The sequence below is a fragment of the Rhincodon typus genome, chromosome 14 (genome assembly GCF_021869965.1).
Source record: "Rhincodon typus isolate 14 chromosome 14, sRhiTyp1.1, whole genome shotgun sequence".
Classification (NCBI taxonomy): domain Eukaryota; kingdom Metazoa; phylum Chordata; class Chondrichthyes; order Orectolobiformes; family Rhincodontidae; genus Rhincodon; species Rhincodon typus.
The window spans coordinates 57864126-57888950 of NC_063345.1; the positions used below are offsets into that span (position 1 = coordinate 57864126).

General features: G+C 42.7%; 1 protein-coding gene across 1 annotated transcript in view; it reads left to right on the forward strand.

Annotated features, from left to right (window-relative positions):
• The first annotated feature begins 2296 nt into the window (after positions 1–2296).
• LOC109931834 overlaps positions 2297–24825 on the forward strand; it is a 72399-nt gene continuing 49870 nt past the window's right edge. The window contains exons 1-4 of the mRNA XM_048605213.1: positions 2297–2472; positions 15757–15932; positions 19750–19912; positions 21194–21327. Of these exons, the coding sequence (XP_048461170.1) occupies positions 15822–15932; positions 19750–19912; positions 21194–21327 (408 nt within the window). The 5' untranslated portion in view covers positions 2297–2472; positions 15757–15821. The remainder of the gene's footprint in view (positions 2473–15756; positions 15933–19749; positions 19913–21193; positions 21328–24825) is intronic.

Sequence of the window (24825 nt, forward strand, 5' to 3'; positions counted from 1 at the left end):
AGAAGGGTCTAGGCCCGAAACGTCAGCTTTCCAGCTCCTCTGATGCTGCTTGGTCTGCTGTGTTCATCCAGCTCTACACCTTGTTATCTCAGATTCTCCAGCATCGGCAGTTCCTACTATCTCTCTACATTTTAATGACAACAACTTTCTGTGCAACAAAAAGATCTCCTGCTTCCATTGGCAATTACTTCAAACCTATGTTCTAGTGATTTTGAATACTTCTATTAAATCTTTAATACCTTAACCATCTTTATTCTGAGGAGAACAGTCCCAGCTTCTCAGCTGTCTCCATGTAACTGCAGCCCCTCATCCCTGTACCAGTCAAGTAAAACCCCTCTGTCTTCTTGCAGTCTGTCCTAAAGCATACTGTCCATAATTGGCTACAGTACTTCAGCCTAAGCAGTATTTATTAAGATTTTGCTTGACTTACTCCTTTTTCTACTCTTCGTGACTTATTTTTATATATAATACAAACAACGCCAGCTGCTTTTCTAACAACTTATCCAACCACCTTCAATGGTGACATGAACAATTCATGAGAAAGTATTGATCATAACCTCTGGCTTTTTCAAACTGCAGTATCTTGTCCTACTCACTTTTCAGCTTTGGTACTTGTTAATCATCTTAGCTTCCTGTTCCTCAGCTCAGTCAGAGTTTTCTGATTTCCTGCCAGAGACAGTTGCTATATCCCTTTATAGAATTTGCAGAATTTATAGTTGAAAATCTTTTTTCACAAACATTCCATTGGGATTCCAACAAACTCTGTCAAAGTTATGACAGGGAATTAAGGTGAAACAGCCACAGACAAAAACACTTACTTATCTTTGTCTTGCCATGCCTCACCTTTCTTTGAAATCTCCTCCAGCCTTCTATCTTGCCCACATTTTTTGATTTTGTAGTTCGCCGTTATAGCACCATCAGTGATAAAGTTTCCATGTTTCCATTTCTTAAAAAATCATTTTCACCAGATGTTTGATCAATCCTTTTAATCTAGCTTGGCCTTCCATTTGTACAGCTTCTTGGGCATTTTGTTTCTTGTTCAAGGTTGCTAGTTCAAGGGTGGCACGGTGGCTCGGTGGTTAACCCTGCTGCCTCACAGCACCAGGGACCTGGGTTTGATTCCACCTGCGGGTGAATGTAGGGAGTTTGCACATTTTCCCTGTGTCTGCATGGGTTTCCTTCAGGTGCTCCTATTTCCTTCCACAATCCAAAGATGTGCAGGTTAGGTGAATTGGCCATGGTAAATTGTTCCTAGTGTCAGGGATGTGTCGGTTATATGCATTAGCCATGGGAAATGCAAGGATAGGATGGGGGATGGGTTTGATGGGATGCTCTTTGGAGAGTCATCATGGACCCAGTGGGCTGAATCGCCTGTTTCCAAACTGTAGGGATTCTATATAAAGGCAAGTCATGCTTTTAAAAGTCCTGATCTCTGCTTAGGCACACACCCCTGCAAGAATGGCAAAGTGTTTCACAGGCATGGGCAAAGATGTCTAAGGCATCATTGGCTGTAAATTAATTTGGGCCACCCTGCTGTTTTGAAAGACATTATAGGAACGGATGCTGCTTTTCTTTTTAAAGACTGTGTCTCAGTTTTTCTTCCAATTGACTATTTTCTTTTCTCTGCCTCTTTTGGTTTCTCATTTTCATGTCCAAAATTACAACTAATTACTGATTTGTGTGCATTTAATATCCACTTTATTTGTTGCAAATTCCCATGCCCACACTCATCATGGAACTCTCCATGTAAATTTGCTGTAGCACCACATGTTTGCAACTCACAGCTTCTTATCCTGTGCAGAGAAACTCTCTTGCTCCAATTAACTCCTTTGCCTTTATAATGTCAGTAAGGCCTGTTAATTAATGCTGTAAATGTAGTTATGTAAAATCAATTTAGCATATAAATAAGGACAAAAGTATGACTTTAATCTAGGGCCTGATTAACAATTGCATGCCCCTGGTTCCATTGACCTATGGAATCCCACTTGACCTGCAGATGGCATGTGCTCTTGACTCTCCATGAATGAAATCACAGGGGGTTTAGTGAACAAAAGCCTATGTCTCAAACATCAATTTCTAAGTCTGGATTTGAGTTCTGAATTTCTGAGGGCACATGCAATTTTGGCTGTTATACACAATCGGTTTTAACAATCTTACAATAACTTAAACTTTACCTCCTTATTTTAAATGAGAATTGCTTCATTTTCCTCTAAATTTGCCTTTGCTAACGCAGCATATGGAAACCTCAAGTGAATTTGATGCATTGGGTAAATTTGTCTTATTTTATTTAAAGCAGGAATGCCAACAGATTCATTCCAGTGGAACACTGCATCTATATTTCAACTCTGTCATGTGACCTGTCATGGACTTTTACGACTTTTAGAGATCTTTACTGGGTACGAGTTAGAAGTGCTACTCGCACAGGTCAATCCAACTGGGCGGAATCGAATGAACTTTATCCATTGCGTGACTGTGAGTGCCTTTTTGTAAAAATCCATAATAATTTAACACTGACAAAGGTTAATACAATTTGTAATTGTTGGCTTGAAAGGATTAACCCAGAAGTTGGAATAGCTTTGCCAGTTAACACCTTCTTCACTATCCTATTTACCTGTTACTCTACTTTCACGAAACTATGAACCTGTACCTCAACGTCTCCTTGTTGTTCGGCAACACTCTCCTGGCCTTTACCATTAAGTGTATAAGCCCTGCCCTGATTTGCCTTTCCAAAATGCAACACCTCACATTTATCTAAATTAAACTCCATCTGCCATCCTTGGCCCTTTGGCCTATTCGATCAAGGTACTGTTGTACTGTGAGATAACCTTCTTCACTGTCCACTACACCACCAATTTTGGTGTCATCTGCAAACTTACTAACCATACTTCCTATATTCACATCCAAATCATTTATACAAATTACAAAAAGCAGTTGACCCAGCACCAACTTCTGTGGCACACAGCTGGTCACAGGCTAAAAGGCAACCCTCCACCGCCACCCTCTGTCTCCTACCTTCAAGCTAATTTTGTATCCAAATGGCTAGCTGTCCCTGGATTCCACGTGTTCTAACTGTGCTCACCAGTTTACCATGTGGAACCACGTTGACCAACTTGCTAAAGTCCATATAGACAACGTCCACTGCTCTGCCTTCATTAATCTTCTTTGTCACTTCATCCAAAAACTCAATCAAGTTAGTGAGACACGAATTCCCATACACAAAGCCATGTTGACCATCCCTAATCAGTCCTTGCCTTCCCAAGTACGTGTAAACACTGTCCCTCAGAATCCCCTCCAACAACTTATCCAACACTGGTGTCATCTTTAAAGTGCTAGCACTTGAAGCATGATACAAGTTAATGGACAAGTTGTTGGCAATCTGAATAGCTTCTTTCAGACATTAGCTTCACTGCTGCCGTAGTTCGGAAATAACTTCAGAGTGTCTTTGAATGTTTTCTTTACCCTACACTGGGACATTTGCCATTTGAGGACCTGGTGAGGAGGCCCCTTTTAGTCACATGGACATGGTGGTCAGAACATTGAAGATGATTTTGCTGGAATTATGTTTGCAGGTGGAGTGCAGCAGTTCATGGAGGCACCTTCTCAAGGGCAACTATGAACGGGCAATAAATACTGGCCCGGGCAGCGACACCCGCGTCCCACAAATGAATAGAAAAGAAAAGACCTGGCTTCAAGGAGGTCCGGGAATCACTGCAGTCCAGGCAACTGCTCTGTACAATTTTGTTGCCCTGGGGAGATCTTTGTGATCAATAACTCACTGCCATTGATTAGTAGAAGGCTGTACTGGCACATCAGATCTGTTGTTGGATTGTGTCATCAACGGTGGCCTTTATGGAGAGGTGACTGTGAGAGATAGGAAATGCTCATCGTAATCCACCACCTGCCATTCAGTTTAACAGGAGATGGAAAAAAAAGTAAACAAAATCCTGTTAATTCAGGCTTGGGAAACAATCACTTTCAAAGAAAGAAAAACAATCATTTTAATTGATTATTAGTGGTGGAAGTATGCCAGATTAAGCAGTTTTGAAATGCTGTTTGTCAAAAACTCTTCTGTCCAACAGTTATGTGGCCTAACCTTAATTAATTGGAAGTTTCTGGTCAGATTTATATTAATTAATATCTGTAGGGTTTTATATACAAAACAACTCACGTGTTTGCAAATGGAGTAGGTGCTGTGATGGCATGTGCAACAATTCCAGTGTGGCAGGTGTTACAGTTTATATGTAATAAGTTGGAGTTTTGTGAGAAAGTACATTTGATGACTGCAGAGGCACATAATTTTAGTAGCATTGGGTTAATGCTAGATGGTTAAAGCGATTAAGTACTGATAGTGACAATTAGTATTGTTGTAAATGCATTGAAAAGGCATAAATCAAAAAACAAATTGAAGAAATGGCTTACAACATTCCAATTTTTGCTGCTTTTATTTTAGCACGAATCAGAACCAATACAAATAGCAACCATAAGACCATAAGGCATATGAGCAGAAGTTAGGCCATTCAGCCCATCGAGTCTGCTCCGCTATTCAATCATGGCTGATAAGTTCCCTCAACCCCATTCTCCCGTTTTCTCCCCGTAACCCTTGATCCCCTTGACAATCAAGAACCTATCTATCTCCGTCTTAAATATACTCAATGACTTGGTCTCGACAGCCTTCCGTGGCAGTGAGATCCATAGATTCACCACTCTCTGGCTGAAGACGTTTCTCCTTAAACAACATGAATTAACAATCAAATACTACTGCTAATAAAAAGGAACATTTCACTTCATAAAATCAATGCCAGCAAGATGCATCTTAAGCCAAAAGCATTCATATCACTCTCCACATTAATGTAGCTACACAATATGCTGTTTTATATGCACACAGAGTAGGTCAGGAGTCTTGATGACTGCTGGGTGTCATGACATCTCTGAAAAGATTGATTAGAAAATACCTTCACCTTTTGAGTTTCATGGCTATGATCAACAAGGTACAGTTCCATTAATTGTGTCTCTATCAGGTCTTGATTGTCCTGATGGTGTAATTTTCCAGAATTTCTTTCCAATTGACCAACCATTTCTGAGAAAATATCCAGCTCTTCAGTATCTCGAGGCAATCAGCATAACTTTCTAAGTTTTAGACCTTTGTTAACCAGCTCACACAGTATTGAAATGAGATCCTGTCTTTCTTTTACTGTCAAATAGAAAAACTGACCTAACAGCAGGTCACTTCTGCACAGAGTTCTGTGTTTTCCTTGTTTTGTTTGTGTCTCCTTCTGTTTGGTGTCTGGATCTATCCTCTGATTATCTTCACCCTCCAGCTCCTTGGATTGTCCTCTGTTTTCTGTCTGGCCACATGGCTTTTAGCCATAACTTTCTTCCTGTTGTTGCTGTTTCTGATCATCTGGCTCAGTGTTTCTTAGAATCATCGAATCATACAGCACTGAAACAGACCCTTTGGTCCAGCCAGTCCATGCAGATTATAATCCCAAACTAAACTACTCACACCTACCTGTGCCTGAGCCACATCCCTTCAAAGGTTTCTTATTCATGTACTTATCTAAATGACTTTTAAAAATTGTAACTGTACCTGCATTCAGCACTTCCTCTGGAAGTTCATTCCACACACGAACCAATCTCTGTGTAAAAAATTGCCACCATGTCCTTTCCAAATCTTTCTCCTCTCTCCTTAAAAATATGCCCCCTAGTCTTGAAATCTCCCACCCTAGGGGAGAGACATCTGCTATCCACTTTATCTATATCCCTCTATCTATAAGGTCACCTCTCAATCTCCTACGCTCCATTTAAAATGGTCCCAACCTATCCAGCCTCTCCTTATAACTCAAACTCTCCATTTCTGGCAACATCCTGGTAAATCTTTTCTGAACCTTCTCCAGCTTAATAATATCCTTCCTATAACAGGGAGACCTGAACTGGACACAGTACAGCAGACGAGTCCTCATCAACGTCCCATACAACCTTAACATAATGTCCCAACTCCTATACTCAAAGATCTGAGCAATGAAGGCAAGTGTGCTAAATGCCTTCTTACCACCCTGTCTATTAGTGATGCATATGAACATGGTTGAGGTGGTTGGAGGCTAGTTTGACACTCACTTATTACACATGAATTTGTTAGTCCCTGAATTCATGTACATGTGTGAGATTAGTCCCAGACCTGATTTTATTTATTTACTTTCTAAAGACATTTTCCCCCAATTGACAGGATTGCACAAACCTTCAGAGCAAACAGTGGTGTCTATTCTAGACTATCCACATTTTTGTGTTAGATGTGGCAGGTCCATGCCCCTATCCTGCATGAATAACAAAGAACTGGCATACAAGGAAATTACATCATTACGTTTATAATTGACGCAAATGCTTAGCAGTCTTTTGCAACAGTTTTAAAAATAATTACAAATTGCAGAGACTTTTAAAAAAAATCGCAGGTGGCTAAGCATTTTGTGATAGGTTAGAGTTGAAGTCTGAAAGAGGAGAGGGAGGTTGAGGTGTGGAAAGATTTGAGATGAGGTCCCAAAATGTGGAGAATTTTTAAGAGCGGTTACAAGAAAATCTTGCTATTGACTTAAATAAGACAAAAACAGAAAATATTAGAAATATGTAACTGGTCTGTCAGGCTCAGAGAAAGTAAATAGAATAACTTATTTGCATAATGCTTCTCCATTTTTATTCATTTATGGAATTTGAGTGTTGCTGGGTGGGCCAGAATTTGTAATCTATCCCTAGTTGCCCTTGACAAACTGGTGAGCTACCTTCTTGAACTGCTAAAATCCATGTAGACAGACCCACAATGCCATTCAAGAGGGAATTCCTGGATTTTGACATAACAATACTGAAGGGACGGAGTGCGGGGAAAGGGCAGGAAAGTGGATGTGAGGAATGTTGGATCAGTGATGATCTTATTGAATGCCAGACTAAATTTGAGGGACCAAATGGCCTACATCTGTTCCTATTTCTTCTGGTCTAATGGAGATATATTTCCAAGTCAGGATGGTAAGTGGCTTGGAGGAGAACTTGTTGGTGGTAGTGTTTGTGTGTACCAGTTGCCTTGTTCTTCTGGATGGGGTTTTTGGGAATCGCTATCAGAAGAGCTTTGACGAATTTCTGCAGTGCATGTTGTGGATAATACACTGCTGCTTCTGAACATTGGTGGTAGAGGGAGTGGAAGTTTGTGAATGTAGTTGCATTCAAGTGGGCTGCTTTGTTCTAGATAGTGTCAATCTTTGTGAGTGTGGATGGCAGTTCACTCATCCAGGAAAGTGGGGAATATTCTATCAGACGCCTGACATGTGCACTGTGGATGATGGACAGGCTTTGGAGGTTGTGGGGTACAGGAAGTGAGTTAATCTCTACAGGATTCCTACCCTCTGACCTACTGTTGTAGCCACAGTATTTATATGATGAGTTCAGTTCCATTTCTGGTTCATCGTAATCTCTAGAGTGTTGGTAGCGTAGGGATTCTGGTTTGTGATCAGTAACCTGCTGATTTTTAGGTGGTTCGAATCACCCCTAGATCCCTGGTTCTGACACTGGATTTAATTTTGGAATATGAAGTGAAGAAGGCAGTAGAGAGCTGTTTCAGGGCAAAGAAGCTGTGTTTATTAAATGCAAAGGCGAGTATATCACAAGAAATAAAAAGACAAAAGTAATAAACAGGCAAATAAGACAAAGGTTAATAAAAATACAAGAGTTAAAAAGGCAAATTCAAAACAGTGAAACTGACATTATCAGTTATGAACTTAACACGGGCTAATTACTATTAGAATCTAAACAGTAGTTTAGACATTTTAATCAGACTTCCTGACCTCAGGGTTACCTGCACTGTCACCAACCAACTTCCCCTCCCTGCTAGCTAGGTTGGACACTGTGGGTCGCGAGAAAATAGGCTCATCACTGGGGATAAACACAGTTTTGAAATACAACTGGCCGTTCCCACTTGCTGTAGCCTGTGCTTCACTGAAGACTTCGGACGGTGTTCAGTCTGGTTTGAGAACTTGGGTTTTCCTACTTTGTGATGATTTTGTGAGCCGGTTTTCACCTCAGGATGTATCTGAGGCCTTGTGAGTCGGGTCGGTGGTTTTCGGAGGTTGTCGGTTGTCAGATTTGTTGGTCGTGGTCGGTTGCCGTTGTTCCCCTGGTACAGAACAGCCCTGTGTCAGTAGGTTTCAGTGAGATAGCTGTGCAGATAGTTCACGGGGAGAGTAGCTGTCTGGGATCCCTTTTCTGTTGGTAGCTGCAGGGATGGCTCTCTCTCTCTTTCCCAGATCAGGGCGAGCAGTTATACAGACTGTGTGCACCATTATCATCTCACAAATCTGTCTTGTCCATCGTGTTTCTGTTGTCCCCTTTGTGCTGAATTGGCTTCCTGATAGAATCCCCCCTACAATAGTGACGGATTCAGTGATGGTAATGCCTTTGAATGTCAAGGAGTAATGGCTAGATTATCTGATAGGGGATGGTCATTGCCTGCCATCTGTGTGGCATGAATATTAGTTGCCACTTTTTTCAGCATTTTTCTGGTTATTGTCCTGTCTTGCTGCACTTGGACATAGATTGCATCAATATCTCAGGAGTTGCAAATGGTGCTGAACATTGTGCAATCATTGACAAACATCCCCACTTCTGAATTAGGATGTAGGCAAGGCCATTGATAAAGTGGCTGAAGATGGTTAGGTTTTGGACCCTACTCTGAGGAATTCCTGCGGTGATGTCCTGGAGCTGAGATAACTGGCCTCCAACCACTTCAACCATCTTCATATGTGCCAGGTATAACTCTAACTATAGCAGCGTTTCTCTCTGGTTCCCATTGTTTCCAGTTTTGCTAGGGCTCCTTGATGTTACACTTGAGCAAATGTGGCTTTGATGTCAAAGGCTGTCACTGTCACCTTCACCTGTGGAATTCAGCTCTTTTGTCCATGTTTGAAGGCTGTAATGAGTTCAGGAGTTGAGTGGCGGAACCCAAACTGGGCGTCACTGAGCAGGTTATTGCTGAGCAGGTGCTGCTTGATAGCGCTGTTGATGACACCTTCCGTCACTTTACTGATGATCGAGAGCAGATTGATGGAGTTGTAATTGGCTGGATTGGATTTATCTTGCTTTTTGTGTTTCGGACACCCTGGGCAATTTTCCACATTGTTGGCTAAATGCCAGTGTTGTAACTGTACTGGAACAGCTTAGCTAAGCATGCAGCAAATTCTTAAGCACAACTTTTCAGGATTATTGCCAGAATGTTGTCAGGGACCACAGTCTTTGCTATATCCAGTGCCTCCAACCATTTTTTGATATTGCATGGAGTAAATCTACTTGGCTGAAGACTGGCATCTGTGACACCAGGGGACAACTTGAGGAGGCCAAGATGGATCATCCACTGAAGCACTTCTCGCTGGAGATTGTTACAAATGCTTCAGCCTTATCTTTTGCACTGATGTGCTGGGCTCTTCCATCGTTGAGGATGGGGATATCTGTGGAGCCTCCTCCTCCAGTGAGTTGTTTAATTGTCCACCACCGTTCACGACTGGATGTGGCAGGACTGCAGAGCTTAGATCTGATCTGTTGAGTGTGGAATCACTGAGTTCTCTCCATCATTTGCTATTTAATGCTGTTTGGCGTGCCAGTAGTCATGTTTGATAGCATTGCCACATTGTCATCTTATTCTTAGGTATATGTGGTGCTGCTCTTGGCATGCCCTCCTGCACTCTACATGGAGCTAGGGTTGATCCCCTGGCTTGATGGTAATGGTTGAGTGGGGGATATGCCAGGCCATGAGGTTACAGATTGTGCTAAAGTAAAATTCTGGTGCTGTTGATGGCCCACAGCGCCTCATGGATGCCCAGTCTTGAGTTACTAGATCCGTTCGAAGTCTGTCCCATTTAGCACAGTGATAGCACTACATAATGTGATGGACGGTATTCTTAATGTGAAGGCAGGACTTTGTCTCCACAAGAACTGTGTGGAGGTCATTCTTACCAATATTGTCATGGAAAGATGCATCTGTGACAGGCAGGATGAAGTCAAATATGTTTTTCTCACTAAAAAAAACTGAAATAACTGCGGATGCTGTAAATCAGGAACAAAAACAAAGTTGCTGGAAAAGCCCAGCAGGCCTGGCAGCACCGACTCGAAACGTTAACTCTGTTTTTTCCTTCACAGATGCTGCCAGACCTGCTGGGCTTTTCCAGCAACTTTGTTTTTGTTCCATGTTTTTCTCACTTGCTGGCTCCCTCACCATCAACTACAGACCCAGTTTAGCAGCTATGTCTTTTAAGACTTGACCAGCTCAGTCAGTAGTGTTGCTGCTGAATCACTCTTGGTGGTGAGCTTTGAAACCACCCCCCCCCAACCCCACCCTCCACCCAGAGTACTTTCTGCAGTCTTAGCCTGCTTTTCAGTGCTTCCTGTAAGTGTTGTTCAACATGGATGAAGCACTGATTCATCAGCTGAGGGAGGACAGTGTGTGGTAATCCCATGTCGACCTGGTGCCATGAAACTTCATGGAGGCCAGCGTCAATGTAGAGGATTCTCAGGCAATTCTCTCCCACTGTCTCCTGTTGTCTCAGATTATTTATAAATTAAATTTCCAGAATAATTAAAAATGGTATGTTTATGACACAGAATACAGCAATCACACCTCTTGTTAAACTTTCTCATCTAGAATCATAGGACCCCTGCAGCATGGAAACAGGCCCTTCGGCCCAACAAGTCCACACCGACCCTTGGAGCAGCCCACCCAGACGCATCCCCTTATAACCCACTTTAGCTACTCATCCCTGAACACTACGGGCAATTTAGCATGGCCAATCTGCCTAACCTGCACACCTTTGGACGGTGGGAGGAAACCGGAGCACCCGGAGGAAACCCACGCAGACACAGGGAGAATGTGCAAACTCCACACAGACAGTCGCCCGAGTCTGGGAATTGAACCCAGGCGCTGTGAGGCAGCAGTGCTAACCACTGTGCCAGCCCTGAGAAAAATTTTACCAGAAGGTAAAAGTGATGGCCTGGTACCTCATATTCGAAAAACAGTAGTAAGAACAATGGAATAGAGGGGCCATATACACAATTGTTTAGTCTCTAAGCTGTGCAAGGACATGCTGAGCAGAGGCTCGGTTGCTCATTGCAGGAGGAAACAGGTTTACAGTGAAATTCTCCTTTGGATTGTTGTCTAGCTTCTCCCAGCAGTCACAGCAGCACTGTTCACAGTGATGTGCTGAAGAGCAAAATACACGGCAGCAAAATTTCTGACGTGGTAGTGGAGCAGCCGACAACAGTTAATGTGAAAAACTGTTCAAGCTGCAATTATTTTAATGATGATTTTTATTTACTGGCTTTAAGATGCAGTGGTATACACACATGAATGTGTTTATAGATGTGAGTCCCCAGTCCATACGACCATAAAGCATAGCAGCAGAGTAGGCCATTCAGCCCATTGAGTCTGTTCTGCGTTTCAGTGAGTTCTTGGCTAATCTGAAATCCTCACTTCCACTTTCTTGCCGTATCCTATAATGCTTGATTCCCTTACTGCTTAGAAATCTGTCTATCTCCACCTTGAATATATAACCGCAGAGGGTATATTATAGCTGGGTTGTTAAGGAATTCCACAGATTCACTGTCCTCTGAGATTGAAGCTAAACCTTCCCTAACTTCCAGTCAAAGTGAAAGATTACTATTGTAGAAAATATATGCACAGTTTTTTTACGTTAGTCAGAAAGTGAACTTCCTGAAATTCTGCTTTGGCTACTTTTACTTATTTTGATTCTGTAATTGTTTCTCAACATTTTAATTACACCTAACTTACTTTTTTATTTTAAACATGGCAATTAACTTGCAAAGCACACAAAATTGGTTCCCTTCTTCAATGGCATACATTTGGAGTCCAATTATTTTTCATACTATTGCTATCCTTTGATGGTATAGCAGTATTTAAACTCTAAGTCTAATCTCTGGTTCATGTAATAAACTGGAAATAAACTACATAATGGATTATAGAACTTAACATGAAAGATTTGGAAACTGAAAGGACTGCAGATGCTGGAAGTTAGAGTCAAAAAATGTGGAGCTGGAAAAACACAGCAGGTCAGACAACATCTGAGGAGCAGGAAAGTCAACGTTTTGGGTTGAACCCTTCTTCAGGACTGGGGAGGGGGAGGGAAGCCCAGAAATAGAGGGAGGGTTTGGGGCTGGGGGGAAGGTAGGTGAGATGGAGATAGTTGGATGCAGGTAGGGGGTTATTGTGGTTTGTCAGTGGGATGGGTGGAGTGGATAAGTGAGTGGGTAGATAGACAGGTCGGGGGTGGAGAGATTTTGAAGCTGGTGATGCAGGTAGGGGGGTTATTGTGGTTAGTCAGTGGGAAGGGTGGAACGAATAGGTGAGTCAGAAGATGGGCAGGTGGTAGGAGGGGAGATTTTAAAGATGGTGAAGTCAATATTCAGGCTATGGGGCTGTAAGCTCCCAAGGAGAAATACGAGGTGTTGTTCCTCCAATTTGCATTTGGCCTCACTCTGACAGTGAAGGAGATCAAGGATGGACATGTCACCAGGGGATTGGGAGGGGGAGTTAAAGTGGAAGGTTGGATTGTTTGGTGTATGCAGAGTGCAGATGCTCCACGAACTGATCCCCGAGTCTGCATTCGGACTCCACGATATAGAGGAGACCACATCGGGAGCAACAGATACAATCTCCCACTTGGGTCTCACTGACTCGAGGTTCAGCTGTGTACATGAGCTACACCTGTACCAATACATCCGAAAGCACAGTTTCCTGCATTAAGGTTGATGGGGAGGAAAATGATGACGCAATTCTTTTATGTTTGGGATGGTGTTTGGAATTGGCAGACAAGGACTATTAGTCCCATAAGTTGCAGATCGGTGATGTTTTCTCGGCATGAGAAAATAGTTTTATTACGAATTTTAGAATGATTACTAGCAATGCCAACATTAAGTTGACTGCTTTGTGCATGGATGTGTTTAATGTGTTTTACATGCTCTGTCAGAATTGAGATATCTTTTTCATCAGTAAACACTCAATGCATTACAATTCTTCCCTTTCAAAGATGAAAGCCTGCTGAACATATCACTGTTTCTCTCATTCAGACTTCATTTTTTTGTTTGGTCTTCTAAAGAAGTACAGTCTAGGAGGTGTAGTGATTGAAACAAGGTCAGTCAGGTGGACCTCATAGGATATGAGTTCCCTCACTGGGGCTGTTAATCTGGTTCAGTCAGGGAGCTCTGGCTGACAGAGAAAAACAAGAGTGTTGGAGAACCTGTTCACTTTGACAGCTGACTCTGAGGGAGCTGGATCAGTGTCAAGTACTATGCTTGTGAAAATACAGGGTGATTTGGTGAGTGGATACTGGCCTCTGTGGTGTTATTTCAGAAGAGTTAGTCATTGTGAAGTTATGCCACAGATACTGCAGAATGACAACACTCTATGGGTGGAGCTGTCCTTCTTGACATTAGCAATGATGTTATGGAGCTAGGGAAAATATGTTTTTTTAGGGTGGAAGCACTGGATTTTATTGAATAAACTAAGTGAAATGTTAAGTGACTGTACTTGGTTGATATAGTAAATAATGGCTCAAATCTTCTGAACTGGGTTTGAATCCCTATTTCCAACCCAGATCAGAGAACAAGCTACATATTGTGGAGTTTTATCGACTGAGGCTATGGTGAGATGTGTGGCAGGATTGAACAAGAAGTCCAGTGAAGTCCATTCGGGAGCAACTTGTTCTACTTCTTATGCTTTAGACAAACGACATAGCAGTGACGAGTTGCTAATTAAGGTGTGGGGGGTGTGGGGTTGTTGCTTGTTAAATGCCTCATTGACAGCTCAACACACCTCATTATTATTCAGCTTTCTATCTTACAAAACTTGCCAAACAATTTGGACGTCGAAAAAAGTTGAACATTGAAATCAGTCACCTGGTGACCTCTGCTCCCCACGAGATCCCAATGACCTGCATGCTGGGTTCAATTAACCTGCAGCCCAGGGTTTGATCATTGGGAATCTGTATCCCCTAATGCTCATCCGTGGATATTGGCATGACATTTGCCAACCCCTGATGACCATCATGGCACCTCTCTGATACACTGGCAGAGTGCTCTGGAAGCATTACAGTGCACACTGCCATCTAGAACTGAGAAAGCTGCAGCAGAGATTGTTTTCATGCACAGACAGGTACCTGGCTCACATAGTGGACAAGGCTACATCTCCAGGGTGCTTGCTTTTCTGTTAGCGCTGGCTCACTTAGTGCCTACCTGCTTGCTCGTGCCATTAGGCCTTGCCTTGCCATGCCAATGAACACAGTCACACATCCCGAAGGAAAATCCATAAAACTTGCAAATGATACATATTGATCTGACTTATTTTTGTATACCTTGTAACAGTATCCTAGTATGAGCAGTATGTTTGTTTCTGGTATTACGGTGTTCTTGTGGATTTTTCCCTCTGGGTAACCAGGCAGCTTGCCACACTGCTCAGCAGGGGATGGACATCTTGCTGTATGACAGGGTGCTACATCAGTCTTACCTTGCACCATGTACCAGCAGCTTATGGAGCAACACTCAACATGTGCAGCAAGCAGGCAGCCACAACTCCAACTCTTGGGGGTGTCATCTTCACTGAAGTTTTATGGAGGGACTCATCGGTCAGGAGGCCCCCAGCAACAAGTCAAGGGCAACGTCCCATACCACTCCAAGTGATTGGCCACGGTCAGGTGTCTGGCTGGAGTGTCCTCAGTCAGAGGATCCATGCCCCTGCAGTCCTGAGAGTGGGTCATGGTCAGTCCTGTGACTCCATAGCGGCCAAACCTGGGTAGTGGGGCTAATATGGATGGGGAGATATACAGCCTCCAGTTGGGGATCTGGGCATTTCTCAGCTAGTTCAGTGATCTTAGCTAATGGTTACACGTAGTATGCAATGAAGGAGTGTGCCAGTGCTGTTAATTTGAGAATTGGAATGAAGAATGATACTTGGTTGATGGGAATAGATGTCTCACTACCCTCGTAGCTGCAATCCCGGTCTTTTCCTGGAAGGAACAGGGTTCCTTCTTCATAGGGGTTGAAGAAACTAACATTGGGCATCCCTGTACCTATATGGGTTCACTCTGTCCTGTAATGGGATGTCAACCCTTGGAGTGAGGGACAGGGAGGGATTGAGTGAGGTGTCAATATAGGGATGCCATAGGTAGTTAAGGTGGTGAATTTATCAAGGTATGGTGAGAGAACTTGCCAGGCCTTATGATGAAAATCTCCGCCAAAAGTTCAATCCCACCTGGAATCAGCCAAAGAGAACATAAGATTCAGCACACACTTCCTCACCTGCGATTTTTCAGGCCTAGTATTTTGGCAGGGAATCCACAGGACATGCTGAGCACAAGAGTTGCTTCATAATTAAAGGAATGTAAAAATAAAATACCTTTGTTAATTCATTCATGAAGATCAATTACTTATCTGTTCAATGCCTGTGACTTGTTTCATTGGAATACTTTAACATCAAATGACATGAAGGGGAATATGCAGTAGATTGTCAACTGGTGATATAGTATATTGAGATGCAGAAATACTTGCTATTGTTTAGCTAGATATTGGATTAAGAAAGGTGCGTTCTGGGGTTCTGCAATTACGCATGATACTGAGCACAATATTATCTATCTAAAACCCCAGAAAGTGACAGTGTACCATATTAACAAGTTCAACATCTTTTAAGTTATTAAATGCTTTTTTCCTTATCATTTCATACAGCCATCTTGGGTCCCCCGATTATCAATGTGACGAGCAATAATCAGGTCATTGAAGTTACTCTTGATATGCCTCTGACTCCACAAAAGGAAAATAATAAGCTAAAAACTGTGAAGGATATTGATCGCTCTCTAAAATATGTTGTTATCTTACTCAACAAAGATGGCTCAGAATATGCGGTAACTATTATATTTTATATGTATTTGTGTGTAGGCATGCAATTACATGTTTACACTAGTAAGTGTTGTGTCAATAAGAAGAGGAAAGATTTTGCTATTACAGTCAGTTCTGCTATAACGTGATAGTTGCGTGCCTGTGCAACATTGCATTATAGAAAATCGTGCTATAGAAATAATGGGGCCTATGGGAAAAGTGGGGTTGGGGTAGACCACCAAAGAAAAATCACTCAAAATTGCTCAAAAGTCACTCAAAAGCCTAACACAAAGGATAGCACAATTTGAATAAATGTTTAATTCATATCTAACAGTGAAATAAAAGTAAATTTAACACGACTTTGAAAAACATGTCAAGGTGACTTGATGGGGGAGGAGGTTTTCCTGTATCTCTCACAGAAAACACTTCATGACAAAGCCTGCAAAATGATCACATGATGCTGATGCGGAGACTCGGCGCTAACGGTTGTACGTATTCACGACAAAGCCCGCTAAATGAACATGTGATGTCAACACGTACTCCTTGGTGCACCAATGGAATGGCGTTTTAGCCAACACAAGTTCACGTTTTAAAAATAACGTCCCTCTATTCGTCAATCGCGTTACAGCCAATTTACGTTGATGGAACACGCGTTATAGCAGAACCGACTGTACTATTACAGCCTATCTGCTCTCCTATTTGAGACCAAAATGGAACTACTTTAAAATTTTGTTTCCTATACTGTGGTAGGAATTCAACTAACTATATGGACAAATGCTATCCATGTATCTGAAATTACCTTTTACTAACTCTGTATGGCCATAAATAAATGGAGCTAAGGTAAAGATCAACCATCATCAAATTGAATGTTGTGACAGGCTTATGGTCTGAATGGCTAATTCCCGAAGCCATGTTCCTTAGCTATATTGAGCAATGCAACATCTTTTTAGTAACAATATGCATGCCATTTACAAGACATTGCTGGGCCAGCGTTTACCCTATCTGGTAACAATATGACCCTTCCAAGTTAAGCCTCTGCTAAATATTTCAGGTGTACATTGATTCCTGTTGCAAGCGCTTGATGTAAAGTAAATACAAGTATTAAGACGGTAAAGTCTGATCAAAATGTTATTGCCTGCTGTTGTCATTGTATAAAACCATTTGTTCTACATAGGAAATCTGTACACTATTTCTGCAAGATTATTTTAGAAATTTTATTTTAACTGTTAATATAGGAACAAAATGTTGTGCTGAAACTCTACTCTTTAAGAAGTTCTGAGTTATAAATCATTGATGCTGCTTTGTTGTGCATGCAGATAAATATCTGCATCAACTTAATCCAGAATTGTTGCATGTAATGTGTCAGTTTAAGGAATAAAGTAGTTATGGAAAATGTTGTAAATACTCATGAAGTCCAGTAGCAACTGTGGAGTGACAAATGGAGATAACAGGTGGAATTTTCCCTTTTTCAGTTAAGATGATGGATCCACTGAGAATCATGGCACTCAGTCTGCCACGTCTCAGAGCAACTTTTCACAATCATCCACTCTTCCACCTCATCACTTACGCAAGCAAGTTCTTGGGCACTTTCATCTAAGGGAATTGTGAAGCTGGACATGTGGAAATGTTCGTCGCTGCTGGGACCTTGCAGCATTCTCACGACAGACACCATATTGAAAGCTCAGTTGCAGATCACTTCAGACACTGCAAGCCAGGAACATTGCCTGACTCTTATTACTAAGGACCCAATCCACTGGAAAGGAAAACTCACTCCCTGTTTCACAGATAGGGACCTTACCAGACTGTAGGGCTGCTCTCTCTTTAGAGAGACACAACTTGTGGTCGTTTAACTTCACCTCAGGCAAGGGGAGAGTCCTTTGTAGTAACCTCAGTGTGGCAATTGAACCCATACTGTTAGTGTCACTCTGCATTGCAAACCAGCCAGCAATCACCTGAGCTAACCAAACCTCTATTGTGAACAAATTAGTTAATTGTGTTCAAATGTATATAAAGAAAGGTCATCCTGAATGTAGGAGAGTTTCAAGGCGTGTGCCTGGTTGAAATAAAACTAACTAGAAGTTGTATGTCTAGGCTTTGTCTATAAGCTTTTAATTTAGACTATACAACAATAAGTGCCATCACTTGCTCTCTGCTTCCTCACACTGACAGAGTCAGCACTCGCTCTGTCTCTGCCAGTAACAAACTAACACAGCCACACCAAGAGACATGGACTGCCACCCTTACTATTGCACACAGCATGTCCACTCAATGCCCTTCCCTGATTTCATCCTCCCAACCTACTGACGCTTCCTGCCATCTGTGCTTTCGGCTGGGTCACTTGGGACACCTCACCAACTCTTGTGCTCCTACGTCCCTAACTGCTCTTCCAACTACTTCCATCATGCTTAACTCTTCCCTTTGTCTCTTCGCAGGAACAATTGGCCTGATCCCCCAGCCAATGTCTCCACTGAACCCAACTGTTAGACCTGTAATCTTCAAAATGGTTGCATTTGACAGTGTTGCCTGACTGTAGCCCAATCCCTGGGTTTGCATGGACTTGGATTTCTAGAATCTGGTAGGACTAAGGCAGTGATTAGTCAGGCACAAGACCCTGGACTATAATAGAATGAGCTCATTCACTGACAGTGGTGGTACCTCCTGACTGAGCGTAGTCTCTCTTTACTCCATTAAGGATTGCCCCCTTTAGACATTCACATGTGGTCTTTTGCTTGAAGCACATGCAGTGTGTTCACTGTGCAAATTTCTGGCACCCGTTGATGATGCAGCACGGTGCTGTGCAGGGATATATCCAGCCTCCTGGTTGTTCAATGCTCCCCACTATAATGAACCGCCCACCATTCCCTCTGCAGCAAAAAGTGATGGAAGGGCCTAGAGTCTGACAGCATGAAAGACCCTAGACACTAACAAAGCAATATGACCCATACAGAGGCTAGCAGGCCGTTAGTCAGTAATCATGAGCTAATCTGAAGGATACAGGAGCTGGACATCCCCAAAATTAGCGCAAAATGAATGAGTGCAAAGGAAGTGAACCAAAAGCCCTAAGATGCAGCCTGTGGAGATGTATGAGGAGATGCATGAAAGATGATCTGGCGGAGGCCCACAAGTTATAGGTGTGCCTGAGCTCCAAAGTAAAAGTGTTGAAGGACTGAAGTGGTATGTGGGTTGGTTCAGAGCAGGAATGATGATGTGTTGAAGTTGATAATTTGTCACTGCTGATATGCATGGGATGAAGGGTCATGGAGGATGGTGGCCATTTGAGAATGCAGGGATGTTGTGAAGAAGCTGTTGGCTCATGGCTAGGAAACACATTTGGCAAGCTGCAGCTGCCAGATACTGTGCTCCTTTAACATTTTGGGAATTTGTACCAGCTTGGGAAAGGATGGGAGAATTGGAAGTAGTGTATAAGTAAGGCAAGCTGAGGCTTTAATCAGATGCAGATACACAGAAGTAGTCATCCGTAAATGGTGAGATTTTGAAGTTAGCATTTAATGCTTGAGGGATAAATCGCACATAATTTTCTCTGTTGAGATTCTAGATATTTTTTCATTCTTCTCCATATTTTCCTACCGTTCTCACCATTGCTTACACCGGGGGGGGGGGGGGGAAATTCAGCCTTAATGTTTCAGACAAATGCCTTTCATATGTTCTGGTTCTCCTTTGACAGAACCTGCTGAGTATTTACAACATTTTCCATCTTTATCTGCAATTTTGAAAGTCCACAAAATTTTGTCCTGGCTTAAGTATGAGTTATTTGATCTCTCTTTTTCATGATTTTTCTGTGTAATAAGCATTAGATTAATGACTATGTGTTTTTCTCACCAGACTGAGACAGTATGGCCTGATGATTCAGGGAAAGGATACTATCAGTTTAAAAATCTAAAACCCAAGTTCACTTACTGTGTTGTAACAAGGTTTGATTCAGTATCAAATCACAACACTAAGGATTCAAGAAAAATCTGCACAACCACCTCATCTCAAAATACAAGTAAATAATATATACTTCTCCATTCATTTATGTGGTGAATAATGTACTTTTTTATATCTTGTTGACTTTAGGACATTCACATTCAATGAACATGCCAACTAATTGTTAATAGTAAAAGAAAAATGCTTTTTCAATGCAAAAGGATTTGTAGCACTAGAGAATTCAGGATTTCCCTGCATACTGTGAAGGGGAAATGACACTAGGGCAGTGGAGGAGGGGTTGTCCCACAGATCAGGGTTCTGATGTGGATCTGAGGCCTCAGTACGGGATTGGTGCTTGGGTTTAGGTTCAAGATCGGAGATCTAGGTTGAAGGATGGAGATGGAACTGAGAGGTTGGAGGGCTTTGCCTAGCGGTCTGGGAAACCCACTGCCAAGATTTAAGTTATTGGTGATAAGTTTGTGACGTTATTCTCTTTAAGTCACCAACTTCCTTCCTGTGAATTGATTGGCTGCTCTCATCATTTAAAACTGGGCAGGATTGGGGGAGAAGATTCAGATTTTTAATCCTTTTAACCTTCCTCTTGACCCAATTCTGCCCATTTTCTCTGGAGCTCCCAGGACTTTCTCACTGATAACGAGATTACAAGCCACACAATTTACAAAAAAATTATTAAATGTAACGACTTAAAAAAAAGAACAGTTGGCCTTTGTGTATTCGAAAGGGTTGTAACAGTAATTTCCATAGTGGTTATCTGTCTGTTTATCTAGCTATCCATCTACCTGAATTTCCCTAGCTGGAATTAATGTGATCAATACATAGACTGGGAACAGTGCACATCTATTCATAATAACGCATAAGCTGATGACGACCGTGAAACATAATGGTAGTGTCCCTTCCTTGGTTAGGATTGTTTTCGCTGGAGTTCAGAAGAATGAGGGAGGGAATCCCACAGAAACCTATAAAGTCCTAACAGGGTAGATGCAGGAAGGATGTTCCCGATGGTGGGCGGGTCTAGAACCCAGGGTCACAGCAAAGGGACGCGGGACAGCCATTTAGGCCTGAAATGAGGTGCAATTTCTTTCCCCAGATATTGGGTAGCCTGTGGAATCCTCTGCTATGGAAACCAGTCAAAGTCAAAACATTGATTTCAAGAAGGAATTGGATGTAGAACTTGGGGCACAAAGAATATTGGGGGAAAAGTAGGAACAGGCTATTGGGTTGGATGATAAGCCATGATCATATTGAATGGCAGAGCAGGCTCAAAGGAAAGGGTCTACTCCTGCTGCTATTCACCAAGTTTCTAATAGAGGTCATAAATTTGCCTGTATTTCTTTTGCAGATATAATGTGGATTGCGCCTTTGGTAGCAGCACTACTTTTCATTGCAGGTGCAGTTATCATCGCTTTTGTGATTTGGCTGCTGAAAGAATTTGCCTGCCTATGTTTGACTAAGTCACAACTTCCTAAATCTTTGGTATGTAAACCACTTTGTGCATGGCCTAGATAACTGTGTTTGGTCATTTGCAGTTGTACTGTCATTTAAATTGGCAGAAGTTTGGGGAACACAGCCCTTCTGGTCAATCAGTCAGCTTATTGGAAGGTGCTGTCTAAGGCTCTTCGGTGAATTTCTGCAGTGCACCTTGCAGATAGTACACACTGCTGTGATTGAGCATTGGTGGCGGAGGGGGAATGGATGCTTATGGATGAGGTGCCAAACAAATGGGCCGCTTTATCAATGAGAGCTAAACAAGCAGAGAATGTAGTGCAGAGAGTCTACTCCTCAGTAGGAAGATGTCTCACACTCAAGCCAATTTGGTTGCTGTAGCAGTTCCAGAAGAGTCAGAAATGAGTAGTAGATGCTGCTGGGACTGCAAGCATGGACTCACAGATGAAGACAGCTATGGTGCATGGACACCATGGAAGGTTTCAAAACTAGAGGGCACAGGTTTAAGGTGAGAGGGGAAAGATTTAAAAGGGGCAACATTTTCACACAGTTGGTGGTGCATTTATGGAATGAGTTGCCAGAGAAGATGGTGCAGGTTGGTACAATTACAACACTTAAGAGGCACCTGGACGGAAAGGAAGGGTTGGGAGGGATATGGGCCAAATGCTGGCAAGTGGGAATAGATTAATTTGGGATATCTGGTCGGCATGGACAAGTTGGACTGAAGGGTCAGTTTCTGTGCAGTATGTCTCTATGATTCTATAAATGAAAAGAGAGCTATAAGAGAGGAGGACAGTGTAAGGTTAGGGATCTGAGTTTTGGAGGTGATGCCCCCGACAGAGCTGACTGCCCTATTGAAATTTTATGCTTGGCAGGATATTAATGGGCTCGAGCAAAACTTCCTTTTCTCATTGGGACAAAACCTGCCTTTGAGGGCTGCTGGTAAACCTGATTGTCTGATGGCACCGTCGTCTCAGCAGTGACAAGCTCAAGTGGTGGCCATTACTGAGACAACAGGCAGTTCGCAGAGAACATGTGGTTATGGAGGCAAGGCTGATTGGAGCGGGGGGTGCGGAGGTTAGGGGGTGGGCAATTCAGGAGTTTGAGAGATGTAGAGGAGGGTCAAAGAAGGGATATGACCTTGAGGTGGTTTGCCTGTGGTGGGGACAGGAGGTCACCTGTGCAGCTAACTTGTTTTAACCGGCATGTTATGAACCAGCACTCTCAATAGACCAGAAAAAAAATACATATTGAAACGCCAGTAGTTTACTATACTATCATGATCAACTGTGATGTCTGAGTAGTCACTGAGTGTGCAGGTGAGAGGCTGTCTGCTAGTAAATTTTATTTAAGGCAAAGATGCATTATTATTTAAGTAATTAATGCTGTAAATGAAGTATAACAGTGATGCGTATAATCCCTGTATAACGTTTCTATTACGAAATGTGCATTTTTACATTGACTAGGCATTCCTCTTGATCAACTGGAATATTTGTCAACTGGCACACTCCTGTTCCCATAGGTGCTGGTTAATAAAAAGTTTGCTGTACCAACCCCCATGTCCCCGACACCAGCCTATGCAGAAAAGCTTGTCAGGTTACCTCTGTTTTCTTTATTCACTTGTGAAATGTGGGCATTGGTGGCAGCCCAGTATTTATTGCCTGTTCCTAGATGCCCTTGAGAAGGTGGTGGTGAGCTGCCCTCGTGACCCACTGCAGTCCATGTGCTGTGGGTAGACCCACAATGCCCTTAGAGAAGCAATTCCAGGACTTTGACACAGCAATAAGGAAGGAACAGTGAACTATTTCCAAGTCAGCATAGTGGGTGGCCTGGACAGGAACTTGCAGTTGGTGGCGTTCCCATTTACACCCTGCTCTTGTCCTTCTAGACGAAAGTGATTGTGGGTTTGGAAGTTGCTGTCTAAGGATCTTTGGTCAATTTGTGCTGAGCAATTTGTAGATAGTACACACTACTGTTAGTGAGAGCTGGTGGTGGAGGGAATGGATTGTTGTGGATGTGGTGCCAATCAAATGGGCTGCTTTGTCCTGGATGGTTTTAAGCTGTTCTGGGGAAGGGTCACTGGACCTGAAACGTTAACTCTGATTTCTCTCCACAGATGCTGCCAGATCTGCTGAGCTTCCCAGCAATTTCTGTTTTTGTTTCTGGTTTTAAGCTTCTTGAGTGTTGTTGGATCTGCACCCATCCAGGCAAGTGAGGAGTATTTCATCACACTCCTGACTTGTGCCTTGAAATTGGTGGTCAGGCTTTGAGAAGTCAGGAGGTGAGTTACCCACCGCAATATTCCTAGCCTCTGACCTGCTCTTATAATCCCTAAACCGGGCATCACTGAAGCAGGTTAATGTTGAGCAGGTGCTGCTTAGTCATAGAGTCATAAAGTCATACAGCATGGAAATAGACCCTTCAGTCCACCCAGTCTGTGCTGAACATAATCCCAAATTAAACTAGTCCCTCGAGCCTACTCCTGGCCCATATCCCTGCAAACCTTTCCTATTCATGCCTTTTAAACATTGTAACTGTGCCTGCATTGACCACATCCTCAGGAAGTTCATTCCACACATGAACCACCCTCTGTGTAAAAAATTTGCCCCCATGGGTCTTTTATAAATCTCTCTCATTTCACCTTAAAAAATATGCCCCCCTGGTCTTGAAATTCCCTCATCCTAGGGAAAAGACACCGACCATAAGCCTTTATAAGATCACCTCTCAACTTCCTATTCTGCAGTGAAAAAATGTCCCAGCCTATCCTGCCTTTCTTAATGACTCAAACCTTGCATATCTGACAACATCATGGTAAATCTCTTCTGATCACTTTACTGATGTTCCAAGAGTAGACTGATGGAGCAGTACCTGGCTGGGTATGGATTTGTCCTGCTTTTTGCATACAGAACTTACCTGGGCAATTCTCCGCATCATTGGGCAAGTGCCATTGTTATAACTGTACTGAAACAGCTTGGCTAGGGGACCAGTACGTTCTGGAGCGCAAGTCTTCAATACTATTGCCAGGATGTTGTCAGCGCCCATAACCTTTTGCAGTATCCAGTGCCTCCAATCATTTCTTTATATCACATGGAGTGAATGAAATTGGCTCAAGACCGGCATCTGTGATGCTGGGGTCCAGTGGAAGAGGCCAGATGGATCACCTTGATTAATGGTAATGGTTGAGTTGGGCATGTGCTAGGCCATGAGGTTACAGCTTGTGCTCGAGTACAATTCTACTGCTGTTGATGGCCCACGGCACCTCGTGGATGCCCAGTCTTGAGTTACTAGATTTGTTCACAGTTTGTCCTATTCAGCACGGTGATAGGGCCACACCACACGATGGAGGGTATTCTCAGTATGAAGGCAGGACTTCATACTTAGAATATGAAGGAAGCATTGGGGGATCTGCCCACCGTAGGGGCTATTGAGCTCCTTACGTGACCATTGTCATTTGTCGGAAAAACCTATCTGGTTTACTAATGTCCTTCAGGGAAGGAAATCTGCCATCCTCACCTGGTCTGGACTACA